This window comes from Lissotriton vulgaris, chromosome 2_1 (assembly GCF_964263255.1).
Source record: "Lissotriton vulgaris chromosome 2_1, aLisVul1.2, whole genome shotgun sequence".
Taxonomy (NCBI): Eukaryota; Metazoa; Chordata; class Amphibia; order Caudata; family Salamandridae; genus Lissotriton; species Lissotriton vulgaris.
This window is the reverse complement of record NC_141687.1, coordinates 1,909,701,608-1,909,727,031: the sequence shown is the minus strand read 5'-3', so window position 1 is coordinate 1,909,727,031 and position 25,424 is coordinate 1,909,701,608. Positions and strand designations below refer to the sequence as shown.

Genomic DNA, 25,424 nt, shown 5'->3' with positions numbered 1-25,424 from the left:
GACAACTACCACAGCCCCATGTCCCCCATAAAAACAAACTACATTTTCTACTCCAAACGTCCCTCCAAATGGAAGAGCACCTTCTTACACCACCTCCCAATATCTAAATCATGTAATATTCCTTACGGTTTTAAACTATCCACTACTCCTTTCCCACTTTTCCCTGGTGAAATTTCCATTTCCATTTTCAAAACGGGTAACATCCTGATACAAGCCTCCGAACACCACCTCACCATCTTTGAGCACCATTTCAACACCTTCTCACACCAGTTGTCCACACCAAATTCTCTTCCCACACCTGTCCAACTCCTAGACCCCTCATGGCTCTCCCCTGACTCACCAACGCTAACCCCTCTCCATCGGAAATACCAAACCTTAATGACATATCCTTTTCTTTGACCACTATGCTATCACCCTCTCCTGAACCAACCCCCTCATCACATCTGACTAATTCACCACCCCTCAAATTACCATGCCCCCTAATGTCCGTGTCTCTCCAACCCCTTATCACATCTCAATTCTCCCTTCTCCCCCTAGCTCTCCCCCTAGCTCCAACCCAGATTCCCATCTCAACCCCTCCTTCTTCTCAACATACACAAGCCTTCCCTCTCCCCCTAGCTACTACACCCCTTCTTGCCCCTTCTCCTCGTTCCCACAACTACACTCCAACCCCCAACCCTGATGCTGCATCTCCTCACTCCCTGTTCTCCACTTCCCCTCACCAGGCCTCCCCCACCACCACAGTCTCAGTACCACCCCTATCACCCCCAACCCTTCGCCCTCTCTGAACTCCATTCCACCTCCCCCAGTCAACTTTAACCATACCCCTTCCCCGCCTCCTGCCCCAACATCATCCCCTTCTGAACTTTCGCCCCCTCCCAACCCCAACCCGACCACCCCAGCCAACTCTGACCATACTTCCTCCCCTCCCCCGGCCACTACCACATCCCACCTCTCTCTTTTAACCTAGACACCTTGCAACATTGAACGCAATATCTTTACCTTGATTACTGAATTTTCCTGACTTAGAGAAGATATCAAAAACTTAAAATCCCCCAAACCTAGAACCCCCCCTCATGATCCTCTCTATACTCTGGCCCTCGCAAATGCCCGTATCCCAAACGTTGGAAAGCCACCCCTCTTCTCAACCGTACACACAGACCTCTTCGCACCCTGAATGACTAGTCCGCCTCCAACCTAGCTGACATTTGTGACTACTCCCAAATAAGTCCTTCCCTCAATCCAACATCCCTGTTATCATGGGGATCAGCAGAATCCACTCCACTCCCGAATCCCCCAAGCTCACCCAACTCACCGCCATTCACCTATGCCCTCCACCAATACTCACTCTAAACCCCTGACCTGCATGCTTGTGAACTGCCACTCGGCTGTTCGACATGTGGCTGAAATATCTGAAACCATCCTTTCTGAGAATATTGACATCGCCTTCCTCACAGAAACTTGGCTCAATGACCACTCAACACCCATCCTCGACCTAATCTCCCCCCCTGGTTACTCCATTATCAGGAAAGGCAGATCTGAACGAATAGGAGAGGGCTTACAATTAATTTTAAAAAAGAACTCCAACTCTCCCTAGCAAAGAACACGGACTACACAACCTTTGAATGCCTTACAGCCGAACTTAATTTGATGGGATCTCCCTCAATACGACTACACAATATCTATCATCCACCTGGTGAACCTCTGCCCTTCACTGAAGAACTATCTGACCTTCTTACGCAATTGCTACTTTCTAATTCCAAAAATCTTTCTTGGACATTTTAACCTTCACTGGAATGAACCCGGGGACCCCACAATCAACCTTCTGACTAATCCTGTTGCGATTAGCGACATCAAACAACTCTGTCAGTCCTCATCCCACTCCAAAGATGCTACTCTCTACGCCATCATCGCTAATAAGGACTTAGCATCCCTATCAAACATCATCCCTATTGATTCGTCTCACCACCGCCTCATATTGTTCAAGATTTCCCCATCAACCCCTCCCGCCCCTGCTAGAAACAACAAAACAACGATTATGACTAGAAATCTTAAGCAAATCCCTCCAGGCACACTTGGGTCCAAACTCCAAAACCAACTTCGTCTCACCCCACCCTCTCTCAATGCAAACAAACTCACTGAGTACTATTATAAAACTGTCTCTGAGGTTTTTGACCAACTTGCCCCTCCCACAATTAACACACTAAAAAATATCCTCTCCAAATCATGGTTTACCTCTGACCTCAACAATGAAAGACGCTCACTTAGACTCGCAGAAAGAACATGGAGACATCATTCTTCCCCCTTCCATCTTCCCTTATTCCGCTCGCAACTCACCCGGGCAAATAACCGACCCAGAGAACTGTTCAACATTGTTAGAAACCTAACCTCCCCGGCCACCCTCAACTTGTTGGCCTCCACTAACAAATGTGAAGAAATTGCAAGCTATTTCAGCGAAAAAATTGCCAAAATTCATCAATCCTTCCAGATAACTCAGCCTTCTCCCACCCCCAATGTCCTCCTGATGATACCCCAATACCACACTCCCCCTCTATCTCTCCCCCCCACTCTGTCCTTTACCTCCCCTCATCTACTCTGCCTGAATCCTGCCTCATTAAAAACCTCTACCTAAAAAAATGCGTCCTGGCATAATTTCAATCCCGTGTCAGAACTTGAAGTCTCTAACATTTTATCCAAATTAAAACTGTCCTCTCACACAAAAGACCAATTTCCATCTTCCCTTGCCCATGATCTAAAACATGGCACCGCCCCTTACTGGACCAATATCTTTAACTCTTCCCTTTCTACGGGGTGCGTCCCTGTTTCCCTCCAACTCGGAAAAATCACACCCATCCCTAAAAAAACCCAAACCGATCCTAATGACACTAAGAACCTCCACCCCATCTCTAAACTCCCCTTCTCTCCAAAGCCCTTCAAAAATGAGCCCTTCTTCAATTAGATAAACACATTGACACTTTCAAACTACTTGACCCTCCACAATCCGGTTTCCGCAAAGGCTGCAGCACAGAAAATGCATTGCTTAATATAGTGGATGATATCCACCTCGCCATGGATAAGGGGGAGTCCTGCCTACTCATTCTTCTCAATCTCACTGCTGCATTTGATACAGTTAACTACTCAACCTTACTTAATGCACTCCATGATTGTTTTGGCTTGAATGGCACTGTCCTTAATTGGTTCACCTCCTACTTCTAACAAATTAAAATTCAAAACTACCTCTCTTGCCCCATACCTGTGTCCCTCAGTGTCCCTCAAGGATCTATCCTCTCTCCCGCTCTCTTCAACCTCTTTATGGAACCCCTTACCCTCATACCCAAACAAAACAGAATTAACTACCACCTGTATGCTGATGACACCCAACTGTACTATAAAATTAAATCCCACTCCGATATCTTACACCTCAACACTGCCCTCACCAAGATCCAATCCTCGTTCTACTCCAATGACCTAAAAATCAATCCAAACAAAACTGAAATCATTCTTCTCGCTCCTAAAAACAATCCTCTCCCCATTCAGACTTGGATCACTGACCTTAATGTCCTAAACTGCTCTCTCACCCTCACCGAATCAGTGAAATCCCTTGACATTCCCATCAACAATAAGCTAACGCTTAATTCCCATATAAAAAATTTGGTCAAGGGAGCACTCTTCACACTCCAACATGTCAAAAAATCAAACCTTTTATTCCAGCGGAAGATTTCAAATCGGTTGTCCATCTTTAGTCCTCTCAAAAATTGACTGCGGAAATGCTTTAATCTCGGGAACTCCCAAAATTCACTTTGCCCCCCTCCAATCTGTTCTTAACCTAGCGGCTAGGCTGGCAACGGACTGTAAACGCTTCAACCAAATCTCACCTGCCCTCATGGCCCTTAAATGGTTTCCTATGGAAGGACGATCCTCTTACAAAATTGCCTGCATTATGCACAAAACCCTTTACCAAAAGACTCTGCATACCTCTCAAACAAACTCAACAAAGCAGGTTGCACCCGCCTGCTGAGAAGCACCAACTCTCTTCATCCCCCTTCTTCTGAAAAAACAAGCTTCACAATCCCGATGCGTCCCTGGAAAGGCCCCAGTATCTGGAATGCCCTACTTAAAAATCTACGAGAAAACCCCTCCTATCTCAATTTAAAAAAAAGACCTTAAAATACACCTGCTCAACAAATACTGGGGTTCATAATCTCTCTCTTACTGCACTTGCTACAGTCTCTCTTCTCCCAAATAAACTCCCCCTCTCACCATACATCCCCCTTTCACCCCCTTATAACCCCGCCTCCATCCTCTCCAAAACCCAACCACCCACATCCCACCTAACTCATGCACCCTACCTGCCAGATTGAGTCTGATAAATGAACCTACCATATGTTTACAGTAGTATAATTTGTTACAACATCCTTTGATTATATTACTTTTTAAACTGCCCTTTCTTTCTCTCTCTCTCCAATGACTCTATAGCACTCATTATGCTATTTTTGCGTACTATGCTTGATTGCTACTTTTGATACAATTGTTCTGCATTCTTCTGAACATCATCCTGACAATGTTAAGAGCTCTGATAGCCCTGGGTGGAGCAAGCACTATATAAAACTTCAAATACAAAAATAAATAAATAACTAGGTTGTATTGAGAAAAAGGTACATAAGATAACAATTAAATAAGGGACAAAACCAATTGTAAGCAAGGTTAGAGGTGTACCTTTAATTGTCAAGGAAAAGATGAAAGCTGAGTTGGATAAATTGCGAGATAATGGTATCATAAGAGGTGGACGCTAATCAAACGTTGGCTCCAGTAGTTATGGTGAAGAAGGCTAATGGTGAAGTTCGCCTTTTTGTAGATTTACGTGAGCTAATTAAGAACGTCATGGAGGACCACTATCCCCTTCCGAACATTAATGATTTGCTTGTCATGTTGAAAGGGGCGAGGTGTGTTACAACTGTGGATCTCACCTCGGCATACCACTAAGTTAGACTTCAGCATGAGTCTCAAGACCTAACGGTGTTTGTTACTCTGTTCAGCACTTTTAAATTTGTACGCATGCCGTTCGGACTGATATCTGCTGCTGCTGTTTTTCAGCATGTAAAGGAGAAAATGTTAAAAGGTTTATCTAGTATTAAGATTTATCAGTATGATGTCCTTATTTATGGTGAAGATACCCCTGTACACAACCAAAGGGTACGCGTAGTATTAAAGAGATTCAGAGAAAATTGGGTACGTTAAAAGCCAGTAAGAGTAAATTTAATTTGGAGGAAATAGATTATCTTGGTCATAAAATTACTCCAAATGGTATTGAACCAAAAAGGGATCTGGCTAAAACCATAAACAATTTAGTCAGCTCGTTGTCGAAAGACGAAATGGTAAAATTTTTGGGTATGACAGAGTATTAAAACAAATTCATTCCAAATTTTGCAGAGAAGTCAAAAAACTTGAGGCTTCGTCTTAAAAAAGGCATTCCTTTTGTTTGGAATGATGAATGTGAATTGGAATTTTGCAAGATTAAGGAAATGATTAAAAGGTCTTTCAATCTTCAAAGTTTTGAGCCTGGACATGAGTCTATTGTTATGTCCGATGCCTGTTCAAAAGATCTTGGGGCTGTCTTATTACAGAAACATGATGGTGTCGAAACGATCTTCTTGTTTATCTCCAGGGGCCTTAGAATGGCAAAACTGATGTTTTCAGTCATAGAGAAAGAGGCTCTGGCTGTTTCTTGGGCTGTACAAAAATGAAAGAAGTTTGTGTGGGGAAGCAAGTTTATAGGGAAAACGGATCATAAACCTCTCCAAAAAATCTTTGAAAGGAAAGGCTTGGATGCTGTCTCTGCCAGGATCAGGCGCTAGTAATTGGTCTACAAGAGTTTCACTTTAATGTTGAATATGTTCCAGGCGCAAGATTGGGTGGCTGATTGTTGGTCCTGTTTAGTCTACTTAGGTGATGCAAGTGAGGATATTGCTGATGAAGATGAGAAATTGGATGTGCGCGTGATTAGTGAAGACATCATTAGAGAGGATGGTTGGCAGAAGTCAATAAAGATTCTGTCCTTCAAGCTGTGGCAGAAAAAATAGGTACTTGATGCTCATCTCAGAAAAGAATAATGAAGTATTGCAAACCTTTTGGAGAGTTAAGGATGAATTGTCTTTTCAGGTTGGCCTTGTGTTTAGGGGCACTAGACTTATTCTCCCCTTATCCCTGAGGGAGGCTTTGATTTCTCTTGCCCATGAGAGTCATCCAGGGATCTCATACACAAAAGAGAGGTTAAGACTTATGTATTGGTAGCAAGGGATGGATATTCAGGTGGAGCGTGTGGTACAAGAATGTGTAGAGTGTTGCAATGCTGACAAAACCTTCAAATGTAGAGTGCAACCCATGATCATAAGAGACTTTCCGTAGGAACCCTGGAAAGAGATTTCCTTTGATATTTTAGGTCCCATTCATTATGCAAGTACTGACAAGTATGTTTTGGTATACTCCTGGACATGTTTTCCAGATGGCCAGAAATTGCCATTACCAAATCTATTGAGTCTTGTGATGTTATTATGTTTCTGGAACGAGTTTTTGAGAGAGAGGATTTTCCAAATTCTTTGTTGACAGACAATGGGGTACAGTTGGTCTCTCGTGTGATGGAAGAATTTGTGAAGAAAAGAGGTATTAGACATAAGAAATCAGCCTTATACCATCCCGAGACCAATGGCATGGTTGAAAGGTTCAACAAGGTGTTGAAGGAGACCACCCAAATTGCCATTTCAAATAATCTCTGTTGGAAAAGTGAATTACTTGGTAAAGTAAAGACTTATAAGTTTATCCCCCATTCGAGCACAGGTTTCTTCCCGTTTTAATTATTCAAGAGAAAACAGGCCAATACTCTTGTGTGTCCCTGCTGTGTTAATGACTTAACTAAGAATGACTTATCTGTTAATAAAAAAGAAGAGTCGAAGAAGGTGAAAGAGCTCAAGTTAGCCTCTAGGAGTAAAGACTTATTTGACACATGTCAAGTTAACAAGAAAACTTTTATTCAGGTTGGTGATCTGATCAGAATTTAGAACCCCCTGGGTGGTGTCCTTAGTTCATGTTCCAAATTTTCATCTCCAATGAATGTCATCAAAGTTTTATGAAAATGCTGTGAAAATTGAAGATTACCGTATCTGGAATCTGAGTTGAGTGGTTACAGTTGTTAAGAGAGATGATAATGATAAGAATATTGAAAATGTTTCTTGTGAAGAAGATTTGGGTTGTGACAATACTGAAGTAAGGAAATCCTCCAGGGTTTCTAGGAGACCGTCCTACCTGAAGGAGTATGGTTAATCCTTTTATAACACATTTTTTCTTTTTTTTAAATTTGATTTCCCCTTTTGTTTATCTCTTTTTCTTTCTTCCCTTGGGGTTCTTTTGTTTCTGTTGTTTGGAAGGGAGGGAGGTGTGTAGTATCCTACAGCTAACACTGATGTGCATTGTAAATCAATGTTAGCCTAACTAGATTGTTGGTACTGCATCCTGGTTGTTCTGAGTGATGGAATGTTTATACTTGAAGCTTGACAGGTATTTAGAGCCATGGACTTGTCATGGTGGTGGCTGCACTGCTGAGGCTGGAGTGTTGTAGTTCCTACTTTATAAAATATCCTGATTTTTAATCTACCTATTGCCTCCTACTTCATTTCAGCCTGTTCTCCAGTTTGTTTTAAAAGTTGTTTCCTGCTCATTCTAGCCTCACCTGCTGCTAGCCAAAAGGTACATGTGAGAAATATTTTAAAAGTAAACGATGTGTGGAGTAGAAACTAAACATCAATATTTTCCCTCTAGGTGTAATCTGGCTCCTGTTGAGGAGTATGCTAGTGACGTCGGGCTGAAGACAGATCTGGTGACAATGAATCCCTCTGTGGTGCAGCGGGCCTTTGAGGACCTCATCAACGAGACCTGGAGGGAGAAATTTTTGCACCGTCTTCAGGGTTTAAATGGCAGCATTCTGTGGATCCCGGCATTCATGGCGAAGGGTGGAGAAGAACGGGTAGAGTGGGTGAATGACCTCATAATCAAGCACCACATCAACGTACATACTGCATACCCATCACTAAGATTACTTCATGCTGTCCGTGGGTAAGACAGAAGATCTTTCAATTTTAGATTGATGTCTTTAAAAGTCTTAACCAATTAATTCACTTGATGATAAGCAATTAACTTTATTTGTATATGCATATTATCTCAAGGTGACAATGAACTAGCATGGAATGTGTGAGAAGTGGGAGATGACTGGGGTGCTAGTATTGTTGTGTGAGGTAAAAGTGTTTTGGTTATAAGTATTGATGGAATGACTTAAGAAAATACGCTTTTAGATCTTTATGGCAAATTGGGTATCAAATTACTTGTAGTAAAGTTACAAGGCGGAGGTTCCACACTTGTGACAGAATCTCCACATGGAGTAGTGCAAGGGCTGCGTCATGAGGAGATCCTGCCACGAGTGCAGTGTCTCTGCCACAAGTGCGTTGATTCCACACTCGTACCTTTACTACACATAGCGTCACTTTGTGAATTGGGCCCAAAGTGTAAAGTATTTATGCAGCACACAAACAGTAATAAAGTGAAAGCAAAACGCAAGAAAAATCGCAACCAATTTAGAAACATAGAGTACATTATAATAAATAAATTGATACCAAAGTGGCAAAAATCAAATCAATAGAACTGGATATATTCAGTTTTGAACTTCTAAGTAAGTATATTTTCCTAAAAGCACAAAGCGCCACTTGTGTTCATCTATTCGTGCAGGAACGGGGGAAAGTAACATGTTCAGGCTGACCACAATGGAGTGTAGGTCAGATACTGGCACCTGGTTAGTCCCGCTGAGAGAGTTACCTTGTCAGAGTTTAGCATGAAGAGTTCCATTCACGGTTAGAGGCTGCAAGGAGAGGGAGAGCATCACAGATGGTCGTCACTTTAGTGCGAAGAGCAGACCAGGTGGTGCCGTCTGTCATTTCTGTAGGATGAAGAGCTGGTTGAGTGTCACAGGCGGTTGCTCCTGTTGCTTCTCATTAGAGTTCACCATGGCCTATCATTGCTGTAGCTTAAAGTGTAGATCTTGAGTTGCAGGTCATTGCTGGCAGTCGCTGTAGCGCAAGGAGCATGACTTCACTAGAACTTTGTGTTGGCTGTCATTGTGGGTAACAGAGTCTAAGCACGAAGGGGCCCACTTGTGGTCATGAAGAGCTCAAACTTCAAGATTTCACCTTTTCTTCTCAGGAGAAGCTCAAGCTGATGCTAGCCAAGAGTCCATGACCTAGGGGGCACCTCTTGGGAATCAGTAACTCACTCCAGCAGAGGCCAGCAGGGCTCAGGCTGCTCCAATTGATGGCCAGTTGCAGCAGGTCAGCTGGACAGTTGCAGGGAGGCCTCTGGAATTATGTTTCTGTAGGGCATAATAAGTGGTCAGTCAACTGACTTTTAGAGTCACTCAGGTTAGCTTGAGATGAAGGTAAGCAGGTTCAGGCTTCCTTCTCAGACAGCAAGACAGTCCTCAAGCAGTATGACAGTCCTCTTGCAGCAGGGCAGTCCTTCTTCTGTAATGTCCACAGGTTCACAAGCATTCTGATGAGTTGGTCAGAGGGTCCATAATTTATATGTGGTACCAGCCTTTGTGTGTGGGGGGACACACAGTCATACCCCTACCTCTGGTTCTGGAAAGTTGCTCCCTTTCCCTATCAAGGCTCCAGGAAGTCTGGGGTGATGACAAAAGTCTGGTGTCAGGAGACACTCCTTTGAATTGCAAGTGGGGCAGGGCAGGACTGATCTACTGCTACTCCCATGGGCCTATTTTCAGCCATTCTGGCGGTGCCGACTGGTGATGAGGAGAGGGGACCACTACTTGCTCGGCTTGGGCTCTATATTTTACCGGCCTCGCACAGCTCTGGTCTTCCCTCCTGCTTGAGTTTGGTGGGAAGCGCCTTGGCCGCGCTGCCTTGTGCTGGCGTTGGAATCCCTCTGCCATTTCTGACTTCAGTGTTGATGGAGGCGACTTGCTTGAGATGTGACTGCTTCCACCCCCGGAACTGTGTGGCTTCCCTACCCTGATGTACCCTTCTGGTACACATGGACACCACATGTTTTCACCCCTGCCACCTTGCATGACTTCTACAGCGCTGCTGCACTAATGGTTGTTCTTGCTAGAGCGAATATAACACACTGACCAGACTAATTTCTTGAGCAGTCTCACAAGATTACTGGCTCTAGCCTCTGACCGATTGCCCTCCCAGTAGACATTGTACCCTGCAATGTGTTTTTCTCATTGCATATTGTGTGGTGCGATTCCCTCATTCCCCCTTTTGGCGTCCACAGTACCACTTTTTGTCCTCACTGTGCTCTTGAACTGGTATACACTACCTCCACTATAATTGCGGACTACTTTGCCACAATGGGTCAGGGAAATCCTAAACAAAAGCAACTTACCTTTGAGACTATCAGAACTCCCCGCCGTCAACCTTCACCCTCTAATGCTAGTGGCACCTTCGATCATACAATGGACAGCCTTCCCTTTGACGGCACCACCGCTATTATGTCTGAATTACGTGCAGGCTTTAAGGTGGTTGACTCTAGATTTGATACTCTAACATATCACTTGGATGCCATGCTTGAATGCCGTGACTGACTGTAAAAAAGTAGGATGTGCTTCGTGGACACCCCCACATTTTGCCAGTGTCATTATGTTTTACTGGCTAGTCTGACTGGGATCCTGCTAACCTCCCTAAATTAGACATGGTGAGTACTTAGGTACACTACTGATTGGCTACTGGTGTACCCTGATAAGTCCCTAGTAAATTGTACTAAGGTACCCAGGGCATAAGTACACCACTGGTCTCCCATGGGCTAAACATTGTATTATACCACCCATGAGAGACCACTCAAATTAGAACTACAGGCCTTCCTTTGCAGCTTGTGTAAGCTGGTGCTAGTACCACTTATGACGGGTATTAGCTTCCTCATATCTGAGGTCACAGCACTTAAAAACTACAAGTCAGCCCTAAGGCAGGCCTTTCAATCCTGAAGGCAGGTTGCTCGGTTCTACATGTGAGGGTGTTCCACATGAGCAGGGCACCCCTACAACCTTCGGAGTCCATTCTCCCAGGTTTTAAGTGCAGCATCCATTATAACATATAGAGTGACCATGCGTCATTATGCGATGACCATCTCTTAACGGGCTGTAATGAACCTTTTCATGTTTGGTATCAAACATGTTGGAATCATACACCCACCCCATTAACGGAGTGGGAGGTATGATTCCATGCACTGTAAAGCTCCTCTGGGAGGCCCTCAGTGCTTCCGGTACCAGTCTTCCAACCAGACAGCAAGGTAGGGCTGCTGCCAACCATAGGCATGTTTCTGCCCGCCTGCTGCTGTGCCAAGCTTGAGCAGGGGAAGGCAGAACAAAAGATATACTGACACTGTTTAGTGTATTGGGGCAAGGTGGGGGTACTTGCCAGTGCCACTGAGACTGCTGAAAGGGCAAGGTGCCCTCCTTACAAACTCCAGTTCAGGAAGCCGTTGGCTCCCACTCTGGTATGGAACTTGACAAAGCACATGGGAGTATTCTCCCCACTGTCCAGTCTCTCTTCTGGGAGGGACCCCTGAATTGTCCTAACCCTTTCCTTAGGGCACTTAAGGGTTTACCTGTGGGTGGGTCCCTAGATTCATCGTGGGACAAGATTCAGATCAGAAACTATTTCATCTTCGACGGTCTGGGCACTCTGGACTTCACTGGACTTGCTCTGGGAACTGAAACTGCAACTGGGAAGACTCCTGCTGCTCCTAGTCTCGTCATCCTGCTAGTCTGCTGCAACGTCTGTGCCCGTGCTCCATACAGGATTCTCAACAAGCCTGTGGAAATCCAAGATACTTGAAGGAATCTCCCTTGAAGTGAAGGAGTCACTTCCCTGCATCTAAAGGCACCACAACACAGCCAACTGTTCCGCTGACTCTTGGCTCCCACGGACTCCAAAAGGCTCAGCAACACAGGTCGTAGTTCTGCAACACCCTCAAGGCCTGCATTCTCTTCTCATCAAGTTTGAGGCCAGTATCCCTCATTGAAACTGCTGGAACAGAACCCCTGTGCACCGCGTCAACTTGCCATTGCCAAGGCTTGTTTACTCTCTTCCTCAGAGATCTTCGGGCTCCAAGAAGCTCCAACCACGATGCATCTCCTACAAGCAAGACACTTGCCTACATCTCATCCTCTGCACTGTAGGACTTCTTCTTTTGGAGAGCTTCTCAAGGTCCTTGTGCGACTCCTTTGCCTCTGGCCTGTTGCTCCTCTTGAGGGTCATCTTCAACTCAAGTGGGCTCCCCTGTTTGGTGGGGCCTGCTTTGACTTACCTAGTCGTAGTAAATCACTTAGACCTTGCTGGTCCCGACACTGCACCTTTTTCTTTAACTGCGTTGTTTGCTGCTTCCATGGCTTGTTGGTGCATGTGTCAGTCACTGACTCCCTGGCTCTCGACATCCGATATAGGACAGCTCATAAACTGATCCTGGTCTTCCACTGCATTGACTGGTCCGCACAGCTGCAACTTGAAGGGTCCACTCTTGTCTTGAGTCGTGGTACTCATTCCACTATTTTAATTTGTGGTTGGGTCTCCCCCTGGATACCATAGTGTATTTGTGCTACTTATGTACTCTATTTATTGTATTGTGTTTATCTCTCCGGGTAGGAGATAATACATTGTGTTAGTAAGAGTGTTTCTAAAAAATAAAAACATTTAGATCTACACTGTTTGATTCTTTTACACTCAACATATATCATAAGATTAAGTACAGGTAAAACAAGCTGTGTTACACTCCTTCTGGACTAAGCCTGAAGGCTGTTCTCCACAGCTACCACTTAGAGACCACTAAAATCACCATAAGAGTTGTCTGGATTAGTGCAGGGCGCTACACTTGCATAAGTGTACACCATATACGAAGCCAGCCTCTCACACCGACCCACTACCAGGCTCAAAATTATGGAGCATAGAATTACGGAGATAAAAGACAGCAACATTGATGTGATGAAGCGACTTGAGCGCATTGAGCGCATCTTGAAAATGAAGGCCGGCCAGAAGGAAGATTTGGATGCGAGGTCTCGCAGTAATAGCATCTGCACCGCTGGTATATCAGAATCCACCAATACTGGCCACATTGATGTCTTTGTGGATCATCTTTTGGAGGAACTTTTTGACAGGCAATCCTTTACTGCTACCATTGTAGTCTATAGAGAGCCCATTAATTGCTTGATTCGCTTGCGGTTCCTGGGGCGCCACCACGACAGATCATCACCAGGATTCTTAATTTCATGGATTGCAACACTGCTCTATGTCTGGCTTGTGACAAGGCCCCCCTACAGTACTAGGGCTCTACAGTCTCCTTCTTTTCGGAATGTAAGCCAATGGTTCATGTGGGTTATCTTAAATTCACTGATGTCAATTGATCTCTCCAAAAATTCGGACTTTTTCTTGTGGAACTGGAAGGTCAACACTATATTTTTACCACCCCTGCAGATGCTGCAGAGTTCTGCAAGAAACACTCACTGAGCAAATCTTCCACCTGCCCGTAGCTCAGAAGTGGCTCCCACTTCTCCTAGTACACTAGTAGACTCACTGCTCCTTCAACTCACATGAATGTCTTTTGCTTACATGTTGCTTGCTTTAGTGCATTCATTTTGTCCTAAATGTACCTGTTGTTTGGACTCCACTTTATTGTTTATGTTTTCACATAGATAATTTGCTCAATGACCTATATTGTTTTTATTCATGCTGCTTCTAGGACTTTGCTCCTCTAGGCGTTGTCACCCCTCAGAGGTGTACACCATTTCGTTTATATGCTTGATTTCTTTTAGGGTGTTTTGGATTCTCCAGCGACTGTTTTTGCTGGAGTGTGTGGGTGGAAGGATTGGTTGTGTTGCTTTTTTCTTGATTGTTGAAGCCACTCCTCTTTTGATGTTCATACCAAAACTACTTTTGGAACACTTTTTTCTTATGGAAAAGTTTCAGCACTCCGTCCATCATCTCCTTATGTTTGTTCACCCTAAGTTGGCAGGGTATGCCCAGAGGTGGGTCCCTTGCTCACTTTGCCACTGGATTCAAGCTAGCCTGGCTGATGAAGGTTGTTACCAAGAAACTGATCCCAGGATGCTTGTTTCAGGTTCAGGGAAGACCTGGCTTGGCAGTTCGGGTTGGATTGTTCCCATGAGGCATAGGGTCAAGACTGATTTGCATATAGCTGCGTCTGAACTGAGGTGGCGAAGTAAGCTAAAGAACGATGATGGATTCAACCCAGATCTGTGACTTGGGGTGAGTGTCTGAAAAGTTTCAGCGCTCCATATATCATCTCCTTGTGCTGGCTTGGTTCTAGAAAATAAATGTAACCAAATAATATTTTTTATTATATACAAACTAATTGGTCAGAGTTCAGTCCTTGAGTTTGTGTAATCATTTCCCGTCTACGTTGTAGCATAAATGCTCAGCACGACCCTCTGATAAGGCCGTACTGCTCACCCACACTACCACAAATAGAGAGTAAGATACTGTCTACTTTAACCTCTGTCTACCTTTGGGGATCCACTGGACTCCTTGCACACTAAACCATACTTTGGATAGTATAAACATAGCCAGCTTTCTATATCACAGCTCTGTGGGACGTGAAGAACGCATAGCTCTCTATACAGGCAATATCCTTCTCTATCCGGCGGATCTTGCAGTCAGTAGATATTGCTGCCTTTACCTCTTTCAGTGCTTCAGCGAAGCCTTTGGACCCCATATTAAGGACTTGAAATAAATGTTGGTGCTCCTGGCCCCATCTCGTGATTGCTTCGATTGGCAAAATAATATTCCTCTACATAGTGTTAGTTTTGTATAGTTAGGTGTCTGGGTGGCATGCCACCATGAGCATACATGGTCCCTTAACCTCGGACCCCTGATGCGGAGAGCTGAAGAGGGCCTTACAAAAACCAATCACTCTCAATGAATGTGATGTACAGCATTGCATTGTATAAAATGATGATCCTGCCACGGTTTCTTTAGATCTTCCAGACTTTTCCGATACCTATGCTGCAAACCGGGTTCGGGGATTTTGATAGGGTTGTGTCCTCCTTTTTGTGGCATGGTTCCAGACCCTGCCTCGCTTTTGCTAACTGACACCGGGCCCCATATGGTGGTGACTTAGGAATGGCCAACTTATACATTTATTACCTGGCCTCCCAACTTCTGGTGATACATTACTGGTTTACTCTGGGCTAGTTGGATGCTGAATGCAGACTGGAACTCTCGCTTTTGGGCTTCCCCTAGATTTTGTCCCTGCTCTTTGGAGCCCCATATCCTGCACCATTCCCCTGGTGACCAGAGTAGTTCACCTTGCCTGGAGAGCTACACTCCATTATACTTGTTGAATTTCCACCCTGTTGCAGCAAACTCCCCTCTAGCACGGCATCTGGCTGCGCAAGTCTACCAGGCTTTGAGAGGTGGGACTTCATTGTTATTTCACACCTGGGTGATGTATGGTCAAACTCACACATGCAGTCCTTTCAAGAGCTCCAAAGTACCTATGAACTCACCTTCACATAATTTTACAAATATCATCAATTGGGGAAAGCACTCCTCACGTCCCGGAACTTGACTCGCTCCCGAAATTCATTCCACTAGAGGCCAAGCTGCTGATCAGGTCACTTGTCAAGGGTGGGGTCTCTAACATTTTCTGTACACTTATATTCAACACCTCAGCTACCCTGGACCATCTGAGATCTCGCTGGGGGGGCTGGTTGGGTCCGCTTGAAGATGATGACTGCTGGGATGCAATGATGGCATCCAGGACCATTACCATATCCTCTAGGCTGTGCCTGATCCATACATACTACTTACATTGTGCCTATCTTTCCCAGCTAGATTGCACCTAGCAGGTCTGCTTCCTGATGCCTCTTTCCCCCATTGCGGGGATGCTCCTGCTGATTTTATCCACATTATGTGAATGTGCTCCAAGATTCAGGAGTTCTGGACCATTCTGACAAGCAAACTGACTGATGTCCTGGTTTGGGAGGTTATACTTTCACCCTTGGTGATCTTATTTGGGGTTTTGAAGGGACCGGAGGCTTGAGGGCGGATCACACTTTCTTAGGTACTGCCTTCATGGTGGCCAAGCAAAACATTGTGACCCACTGGAATAACCATACCCTCCCCTCCACTCTCTCACAATGGTGACACGGGGTGGATTGTGCACGCATTGGGAGCTCCCTGACTATGAGGCTCGGGGATGTCTCTTGAAGCATGGCTGTGTGTGGGGGAGATGGCTGGGACAGATTGCCTCGGGCTTTCTTTGTTTCTATGTATGTTTCAATGCTGTCTTTGTTTTCAGTGACTGTATTACTCCAATGGACAATACCGTTGAGGATAGCTGTATCTTTTCCCACTGTAACAATTATGTGCCTTGTCATTTCCATTGTGCAAAAAAACCAATAAAATCTGTTCATCAAAAATACGCGGGAGGGCTAATTTCCTACAGTTGGGACTATGTTCAGCTGTAATACTCCAGAGTATCCAGAAGTGCCTCTGCCTGAACCCAACACTTTTCAGTTAGTACCAGTCTTCCCGTGGCTTACTGAAATCAGTCCCGTTAGACCTCCATTTCCATCAATGCCGTAGTAGACACATATTGTTAATTTCCAACACTGCAGATGTATGCACATACTATATAGTTTCCACAATGCCTCTGGAAACACATATTTTCCATTTCCTGAAAGATTTCAGAAACCAAAGAGTGCAAGAATCCACCATGCTCTATATGCAGCCACACGATCACACAAAAGACACACATGTACAGGCATACACTAGTAGACACAGAGAGGCAGAAAACCACACAGGGACACTGATCCAGGCACATTCAAATTTGGAAAAAGACACATAGACAGGATCCCTTTTTCAATCACAAGACCATACTATATCTTGGGTCTACTGCTCAAAGGAGCCGGCTGTGGACATGTCAAAGCCACTGATGGCCCAGGCTGCAAGCCATATTCCTACAATAAAGCTAACAATAGCAGCAATGCAATGCATGATCGGAAGATTGAAAGAGATCACATAACATAATATCAGTTGGCTTCTGTCATTATTTAGTCAATGATCAGGATGGCGATGATAGATTGAGATAATGAACTGCATCAGACATGAACCATGATCCATGGCTATGCTTCTTCATAACTTCATTTTACTGAGGTCCTCTTTATTGAGAGCCACAACCTCCCATCTGTAGACACTTGCATGCACTTGTGACAACCTGTGCCAGATATTGGTCGGCATATTAACTTTTCAAAGAGGCACACCTGAAGAGTTTTAGGAATGTGATCTGTATAGATCAAGAGAAAAAGAAGCAAGATAAGTAAAACTTGATTTCAGTGCCTTACCTAGTTTGTGCCCTAGAACTCTACACTTTAAACCTCACTCAAGAGTGTGGTGGATTTGGGTTTACATGATGACGCCTCTGCAGTGCAGTGAGGTTCTGAACCTCCCGGGCCCACCTGCTTTCCAGCTGGTTATAATAAGCAGCTAGAAGTCTGAGGATCTCGGTGGTACTGTTTGTAACTAAATGAAATGAAATGAAAATGTAATTTGTACCATACACTGCTACCTGGAGGTGTCTAGGCGCAATGCTCTGATTTGGAGGGAAGAGAAAGAGGTAGTCGAATACCTTATTTATTGAACAGCCAGGTTTTTATGGATTTACGGAAAGAAAGAAGAACAGATCTTTTCTTAAGAGCAAGTGGCAGAGAATTCCAGGGCCTGACTGTGCCAGCTACAAAACATTTCCCCACCAAAGAAGCTGTTTTAGCTTTAGGAAATGCAAGATTAAAAACTGACGACGATCACAGATGTATGTTTAAAATATTCGGGACCTAGACCAATGCCTCATAGGCAATGCAGAGGGACTTGAATTCAATCTATCTTTTTACTTAGCAGGCAACTGCAGCCTGACCATCGGCGTGTGCAATGCACCCAGACCTGTGTAAAGCTGTGGGGCCGTAGTCCCATATGCTAAGTAACAGATGGTGTGGTATGTTTATCAGTGCAGAGCCTATTCACATTTTGGGCCTTATTTATGTTGGCCCTGCGCCACTGGTGCATCACTTTTAAAATGGGAAAAAGTGACATACTGGTGGCGCAAGGACTTCTTAAGTAAGGCCCTTTATAAGTATACAAAATGTGCAGAGATTCTACTCGTAAATCCCTTTCTGAATAGCAATCAATTATAAATTTACACAAAAGTGTAAGTTTACCTTTGTGAATCAGGCCCAAAGTCTGAGCCACTTTATTTTGAATGGACTTATTTTTTGCAAACCTGGTTTGCTTGAGTGAAAAGGGTCACTTGCATTACCAAGTTCCTCAGAACACCGACAAAAAAACAGATTTATCGGCTGAATGGAGTGTAAAAATGGTCAGGAGCAAGCGCTTGTCAAATATTGACCAGTGTTCTCACTTAAGAATTATATACCCAGTTGATTATAATATAGCACACAATACTGGTGTTTAGCAGCTTCCAAGCTCTTTCCAAATGTTGCAAATAAGGCAAGGTTAGTAGAAGGTTTAGTCCAGAATCACACAATTTTATTTGGCGGGAAGCAAGGATTAGAACTCCCCATCTTGTTGGGTAGCCAATAACCTAACAACATTTCAATCTACGGTTGCGGGCAACTGCAATTCCAGTTTGAGTTTTCTGTGTCATACAATTTGAGTACATTTCCTGCATGTTTCCAAGAGTTAACCTGCCGTATGGTTCAAAATAGACAGAATTAAATATCTGTCAACAGTCATGTGATCTTTTATCATCATCATCATCATCATCTTTATTTCGGCAACATGTGCCATAAAAGGTACAAATGACATTGAATCTAAAACAGTAAGTGTTAAGATATATACAGACATTAAAACATATGTGAGCAATGTACAGATATAATCTTTTATGACAGTCTTCATTCTTACCAGCACCATTAAAGCTCTGAATGTTAACTTCCTGTTATATAAGAGTGCCTTTTATCTCTCCCGTGATAACCCAATTAAATGACCATCCCAATAATCCAATGATTGCAATGTTTCTTTTGCTAAGACCCCTGTCAGAAAAAAACAATTTCTCAGGCTGGCAGTGGGTCAGATTTGGCTGCAGCAGGAGTGCTGCTTCGCGGCCACTGCTGCCTCTTTAATTGGGTCGCCGGCCTTGACACAGTTGCTCGCTGGTAGATTCATGTGGCATTGGCAAAGGCGAGGCTCGACAGCCTGGCAGGGGGCAATCAGCACGGGAGAGAGAATGAAGCAAAGGGATTTGGGACCTCATTTATGGGTACTTGGCGTAAGGCAGTGCAGTCTTCTCCTTTTTTGACAGTTCAAGTTTATGTAAACAGCAACAAGTCACCTTGTTTCTCTGCCCTACATCTAGCGCCAACACAGGCACACTTGCACAGGTGCCTATGTTGTAGGCAGGATTGTTTAAGTGCAGAAAGGAGCACCTTCCTGCACAGAAACAATCCTTTCAGGCATGTTCTTTTTTCTGCAGGACACATAAACAGAAATAAACAGGAGGTCGTGGATCAGGAATAAACGAAGAGAAGTTATTTCTCCTTGTTACGCATAACCGCAGGCGGCATAAGGTTTTGGTGCATCCACAGGTTAACATGGTCTTGTAAATCTGGGGAAGCATCAGAATCCAGGGGTGTTGTGTGGCAACACTCACCGCAACGCCCATGGAAAGCCTTCCTAGCGCAGAGTAAGACAACACAGCCAGGCCCGGACTGGCCGTTGAGGGCACCGGGCAATCCCCCGGTGGGCCGCATGGTTGGGGGCCGGTTTTGGGCCCCTGGGGCCGTTTTTGTTACAGGGCCGTTATGCTGCAAAAACGGCCCTGTAACAAAAACGGCCGAAAACCGGCCCTGTCACAGAGCGCGGTCGCACCTCTCACCCCTCTCCTCTCCTCACGGAGGGGGGGAGGGGGGCTGGCCGAGCACTTTGCCAGGGCCGGTTCTGGTTCCCAGTCCGGCCCTGAACACAGCTATTTGTGCTGCCTTGCCTTTCTCCATATCTATTAGGCCATTCAAAGCCACACAAAGTGACTTTGCATGACCTCATAAAGATGGTTTGGTGGTTTGCCCTGCCAGAGTGTCACAAAATGTGTTGCTACAGTGGCCCAAGAGGCTCATAAATATGCCCCAAGGTGAGCAGCAGCCTCAAAAGCAAAGAAGAGGGGCTGCAATTCTGGTTTTCATAGAAGTCATGAGAGCCATGAAAATGGTGGATGTGAAGCTGGCGGTAATCCTCTGCAAACAGGAGGCAATCCTAGGCGATAAGATTGAGCAGTTCAAATGAAGTCGACAGCTTCAAGTACTGAAAAAAGCGTGCCTATTTGCTACACGTTTATGGGTTAGGATTGAAGCATTTCAAGACATAAAACCACATATAGGGTTTATGTAAAAAGGCTGCTTTGATTTACAACTTCAAAATAAATATAGGTTAATGGGCAATTTGTTTTTTGTTTTCTAGCTCTCTCTACCGTCACTGTTCTGGTTGTAAATTCATCTTTTTAATTCTTGCCTTCTGACCAAACTCCTTAGATGTGCCATACTGGGGTATCCACCGGCTGCTGTATTACCCTCTGATCTGCATTACCTCAAATCAAAATGGGAGATAATATACATACCAATGGCCATATGTAGGTAGCCCAATAGCGATCGCAAATGAGGAATTCACAGAATTTCAGCGTTTGCAATCGCAATTTGGGCAGTGTGCTATGTAGCACACAACAAATCCACACGCAAAATAAGAAATTGCAAAATTTGTGATTCCTTGTTTTGCGAATGCATTTAAGGAATGCCAAATTGTGATTCCTTAAATGCAATGTAGGAAGCTCCCAAGTTGTGGGTATTTTGGCTTAAGGAATCGCAAATTACCACCAACTTCAGGTTGTTGTTAATTTGCGATTTCTTTGAAAAATTCACTTTTTTGCATTTTTCAAAGTGCCATGTGGCGCACATACATGCGTTAAGGGCATGTATGTGCGCCACATGTGCACACATGTTTATTTCAGGAGTGCAAAAGGGTGACACCCTTGCAACTTAAAATTGCATTCTCAATTTGCGATTCTATAATTTAGAATCGCAAATTGAGAATGTTTTCCCATTCATTCCTATGGGACTTCTAGTCCATAGGAATGAATGGGAAGTTATTCCTTATTTGCGATTCGAAAATAAGGAATAGGTGGGATTCGCAAAATATTTTGCTAATCCTACCCACATTGCGTTTTGCGATTCTCTAATTGCGATTCCCTAAAAATCACAATTTGAGAATCGCAAATCACGTATAACCTACATATGGCCCCAAATGTTTTCTTGAATTCCAACCACGAAAACTCAGAATATTGCGAATATTTCCAGCACAAATTTCCTTGGGTGATACTTGTGCGGAGCAAATGTGCATTAATATCATCCAACAAGTTGATCTCCTGATTCAGTCGTAAAGGATCTTTGCATGAAAGGACTGAATTTTATTTGGGACCATAGGCAACTTGCAAGGAGTAACCCACTGACATGCCTAGTAATATTGCCCATTTGGCACAGGCATTCCCAGGAAGTTATTTACCCGAGGTGAGATAGAATTCTCGGCAACATCTCACAATCTATTGACCTTACACAGATATAATGATTTATACACTATAGTTTGCAGAGAGCACTCACCTTTGGCTGTGACGGAATTAACCGTAATTCCTGTGCACATATGTTTGGGAATGATCTGCACATTTTGTATTTCAAATACATTTAATCCTATTGTTGATGTGAGGGCCATGTTCCAAGATGTAGAATCAAAATATCTGTACAATATGGCATCATGTAAACATGGCAGCTGGCTGGCCAACACTAAATAAAAGAAGAAAGGAAGGCTTGCACAATAAATACAAAAAGGTATCTTCAGACTTCAGCACAGGTATCAGGGCCACAAACATCTGATGAATGGTTTTTGTCATGCACCACGAAGTTTATTGTACTCATCTGTGTTGGAAATGACACAAGGTAGTCAAGGAAGGTTACACAAAATAAAATCAAACAAGAGGCTGAAGCTGAAGGCTGAAGCTGAAGGATGAAGCTGAAGACCACTTTCAAATGGCGTGATCTGCATAGCCCAAACAAGCCCAGACATCTTTATGCAAACAATGTAAAAAAGTTCAGGATTCAGATCTCAATGCCATAGATTTAGGTAAAATTCAGGGAGAGGCAGCACAATCACTGCCATGTTCCAATTCCTTCAGTTTATAGTTTTACTTGCGGAGCAGGTAGATGGGAGATCCAAGGATGCTACATGCTGTGCATCTGGGGCACCTAAAATAGGAGCACACTCTAGAAAACTTAAAATAACATCAGCTTGTGGTGATTTTAAGGACAATAAATGAGAAAGCTATTTTACAATCTTTTTTTGTAACATTATCGTTGCCTTGTTTGAAGCCCATAAAAACTTCACATGCAGCACTTGAGAGGCAACGTGGAGTGGGCACTGGTGGGCAATGAGATGAGTTGGCAATGGTGGGAAGATTAGAAAGGATGTACTATCTGATGGGAGGATGACAAGCTGTAGCGTTTGTGTATGGTGAGAAGTGAAGGCTGTTGGGTAGTGTGCGGCAATTGCATCGCTTGGCAGTGTGAGGACCGGTATTAATAATCAATGTTAAGAGATAATATTCATTTCATGTGTGATGTACTAGCATAATTAGCAGCCTGAGGAGCTGGCACTCGCTGGCAGTGTGAGAAGCATATATTGTTGGACTGGATAAAGAGTTTGTTTAAAGAGATGAAGGATGTTGAGTAATGTCAGGAACTGAAACCAATGAGTTGGATGAAAAGCAGGCTCTAATTGGCTATCTGACCATATGAGACTAGTGGAGAGCAAGAGAAACTGGCTTTAGCGGGCAACATTAAGAGCTGGCACTAGTGGATGGTGTGAAAGGCAAGTTCTGGTGAGCAGTATGAAGACTTGGCAATAGAATGCATTTTGACAAGTGAGCATTGTTGATGGGCAGTTTAGGACAGGTTGCGGGGCACAATGTGGGAGCTGGACTTTGTGAGCAGTGAGGAACCTAAACTGATGGGCAGTGAAAGTAAGTGGGACTAACAGTTTCACTTCCATTACCAGTGTAGAAATCTGGCACAAATATGAGTAGATGGCATTGGTTGGCAATATGCCTCCATCATCTAATCACTTGGGGTTTAGAATAACATCACCTGACCCATGAGACCACCCACCCTTCTTTGATTTAGGACAACACTGAACACACACTTCTTTTAAAGACACTACAACACAACAAAGTAAATAGTTTACCTCCCCTCTCAGAACCCAGCAACCACCTCCCAGATTCACTCTCTGATTGTACATTGTGTCTTCAACCATGTAAAGCCCTCTTTTTCCTTTCAGCTATGTATGTGCTATACAAACACCACATACACATTGTCAGGAATGGGGTTATTAATCCACTCTGGTTATCTCAAAACACAGTTCTTAGTGAATATCTGCTCAGTCCCTGGTAGCTATGGCACAAGCAGCTGTCAATTCTGATAGAAGTGTGTTAAGTTCAAGCAGGGTCAGCAATTGTAAAATAAAGAACACAATTCAATAAAATTCCCAAACCAATTTAGAACAATAGAGAAACATTTATTGAGTAAAAAGCCACTAAGATCATAAAAAAAGTTTAAGGCGAACAGGAGATATGAATTTCTTAAATTTGAAATTAATAAGCACCAAGAAAAAGTAATGCAGCAAATTAAAAGTCATTGTTCATAGCTGACTGGGACTTATTGATGATTTCAGGTTGATCATGTTGGAGCAGACGTTGAAAAAGCGGGTCATCACACAGTCAATTCTACCCTCAGACTTGGGGCCTGATTTATATTTCAATATTTCAATGGACGGGTTGCTCTGTCACAACTGTGATGGATATCCCATCCGCCAAAATATAAATCACATAATGGGATTTATATTTCGGCAGACAGGATATCTGTCACTGTTGTAATGGAGTAACCCATCCGACAAACTTTTCTAGGGGGGTATGGTCCAATGCTGCGGCCGGTGAGGGTCTCCAGAAGTTGGTTACTTCATCATCAAACTCCTATTGAAGCCTTTGGTTATGGCACTAAAGATTCCTGTGCAACAAATCTGCATTTCATAGCCACACAGGTTGCTTTGTGAGCAATGTAGATTTGCTCTTTCCTCCCGGTTCAAGCTTTTTCATGCTAACTTCGTCGCTCTTTTAACCAATTAAAATACACGAGGAGGCAAGGGTGGAAACTGTTGAAAAGAAGATTCCACAAAGCAGTATACTTTCACTGCAAGCTCCACCAGAACCAGTTTTCAGGGTGGCAGAAATCTTCGAGTAGGACAAACCTTGTTTTCCTGCCCACCCTGGGTGCAATCTCCCTAGGCAAACATGAGCACCTTCTCTTGGTTGCCCAGTGGTGAAAACAATAACAAAGTCCAAACTTTTTCCAAGCGCTGGAAAAGTTCCTTTTGGTCAGTTCTGTAGCCCCATGAACCTCAGCTCAAGCAGCTATGCACCAGGACTCTCTTCAGCCAGGTCCAGTCCTCAGTGGTCATATGGGCCCTTTTGGAAATAGGAGTTCTTCTGCTTTTTGTGTCCCTGAAGCAGGCAAGCAGGATGCCAACCACATGACCATTGGAGAGCAGTTCCAGTCCCTAGGTGTTAGTAGGATTTCAGAATCCTTAAGACCTTAAGTGATTCCTCTTCTTCCAGTAGGAGTCAGTAGTCTTCATCCTGCAGCATTTTCTTGTACAGGTATAGTCTTTCCAGGTCTAGGTACATTCTCAGGAGGTGGTGGTTGAAGAGCCATATATTTCCTCTGATATTGTTGGACTGGGGCTGAAAATAGGCCTGGGCACCAAAATAAAAGGGGTCCTTATTAGTGAGTTACATGCCTTAAAAGTAGCCCATGTTTGCAAATTGCTGCAGTATAAACTCTTAAAGACACACTGTGTAAGTGTTTTACAAGGTATGGAATATTGTATGGACTTGAGCTTGCTTTAAGCAATGTTTATTTTAGTAAAAACTGGCCTAGCAGACCTTTAAGTGGCCCACAAACAGCAAACAAATAGCGCACACACTGATCTGTCAGACCAGCCTATCAGGTGCTGCCTGATTTTCCTATAGGCCAGTCTGACCACGCCTGTCTACTAGCCAGTAGATAGAGCCTTTCTACCAGCCAATCCTGACTATTGTATAACAGTTCACCACTTCCTTTTGCAGAACGTCCTCTTTGATTTACTGTAAATGTACCCAGGAGAGCCCCTGTTTCAAGATGGCAGAATCCAGCTACCGCCAGGCAGACCTGGCTTCAGTTCCTTACCCACTACCCAATTTAGAATAGCACTCCT

The 25,424-nt window shown here is 44.0% G+C and overlaps 1 protein-coding gene across 1 annotated transcript in view; it reads left to right on the top strand.

Moving 5' to 3' along the window:
• The window catches only part of ST8SIA2 (ST8 alpha-N-acetyl-neuraminide alpha-2,8-sialyltransferase 2), a 389,812-nt gene that overhangs the window by 252,283 nt on the left and 112,105 nt on the right, over positions 1-25,424 (top strand). Inside the window, exon 5 of the mRNA XM_086958094.1 lies at positions 7,813-8,106. Coding sequence (XP_086814220.1) covers positions 7,813-8,106 — 294 coding nt within the window. The remainder of the gene's footprint in view (positions 1-7,812; positions 8,107-25,424) is intronic.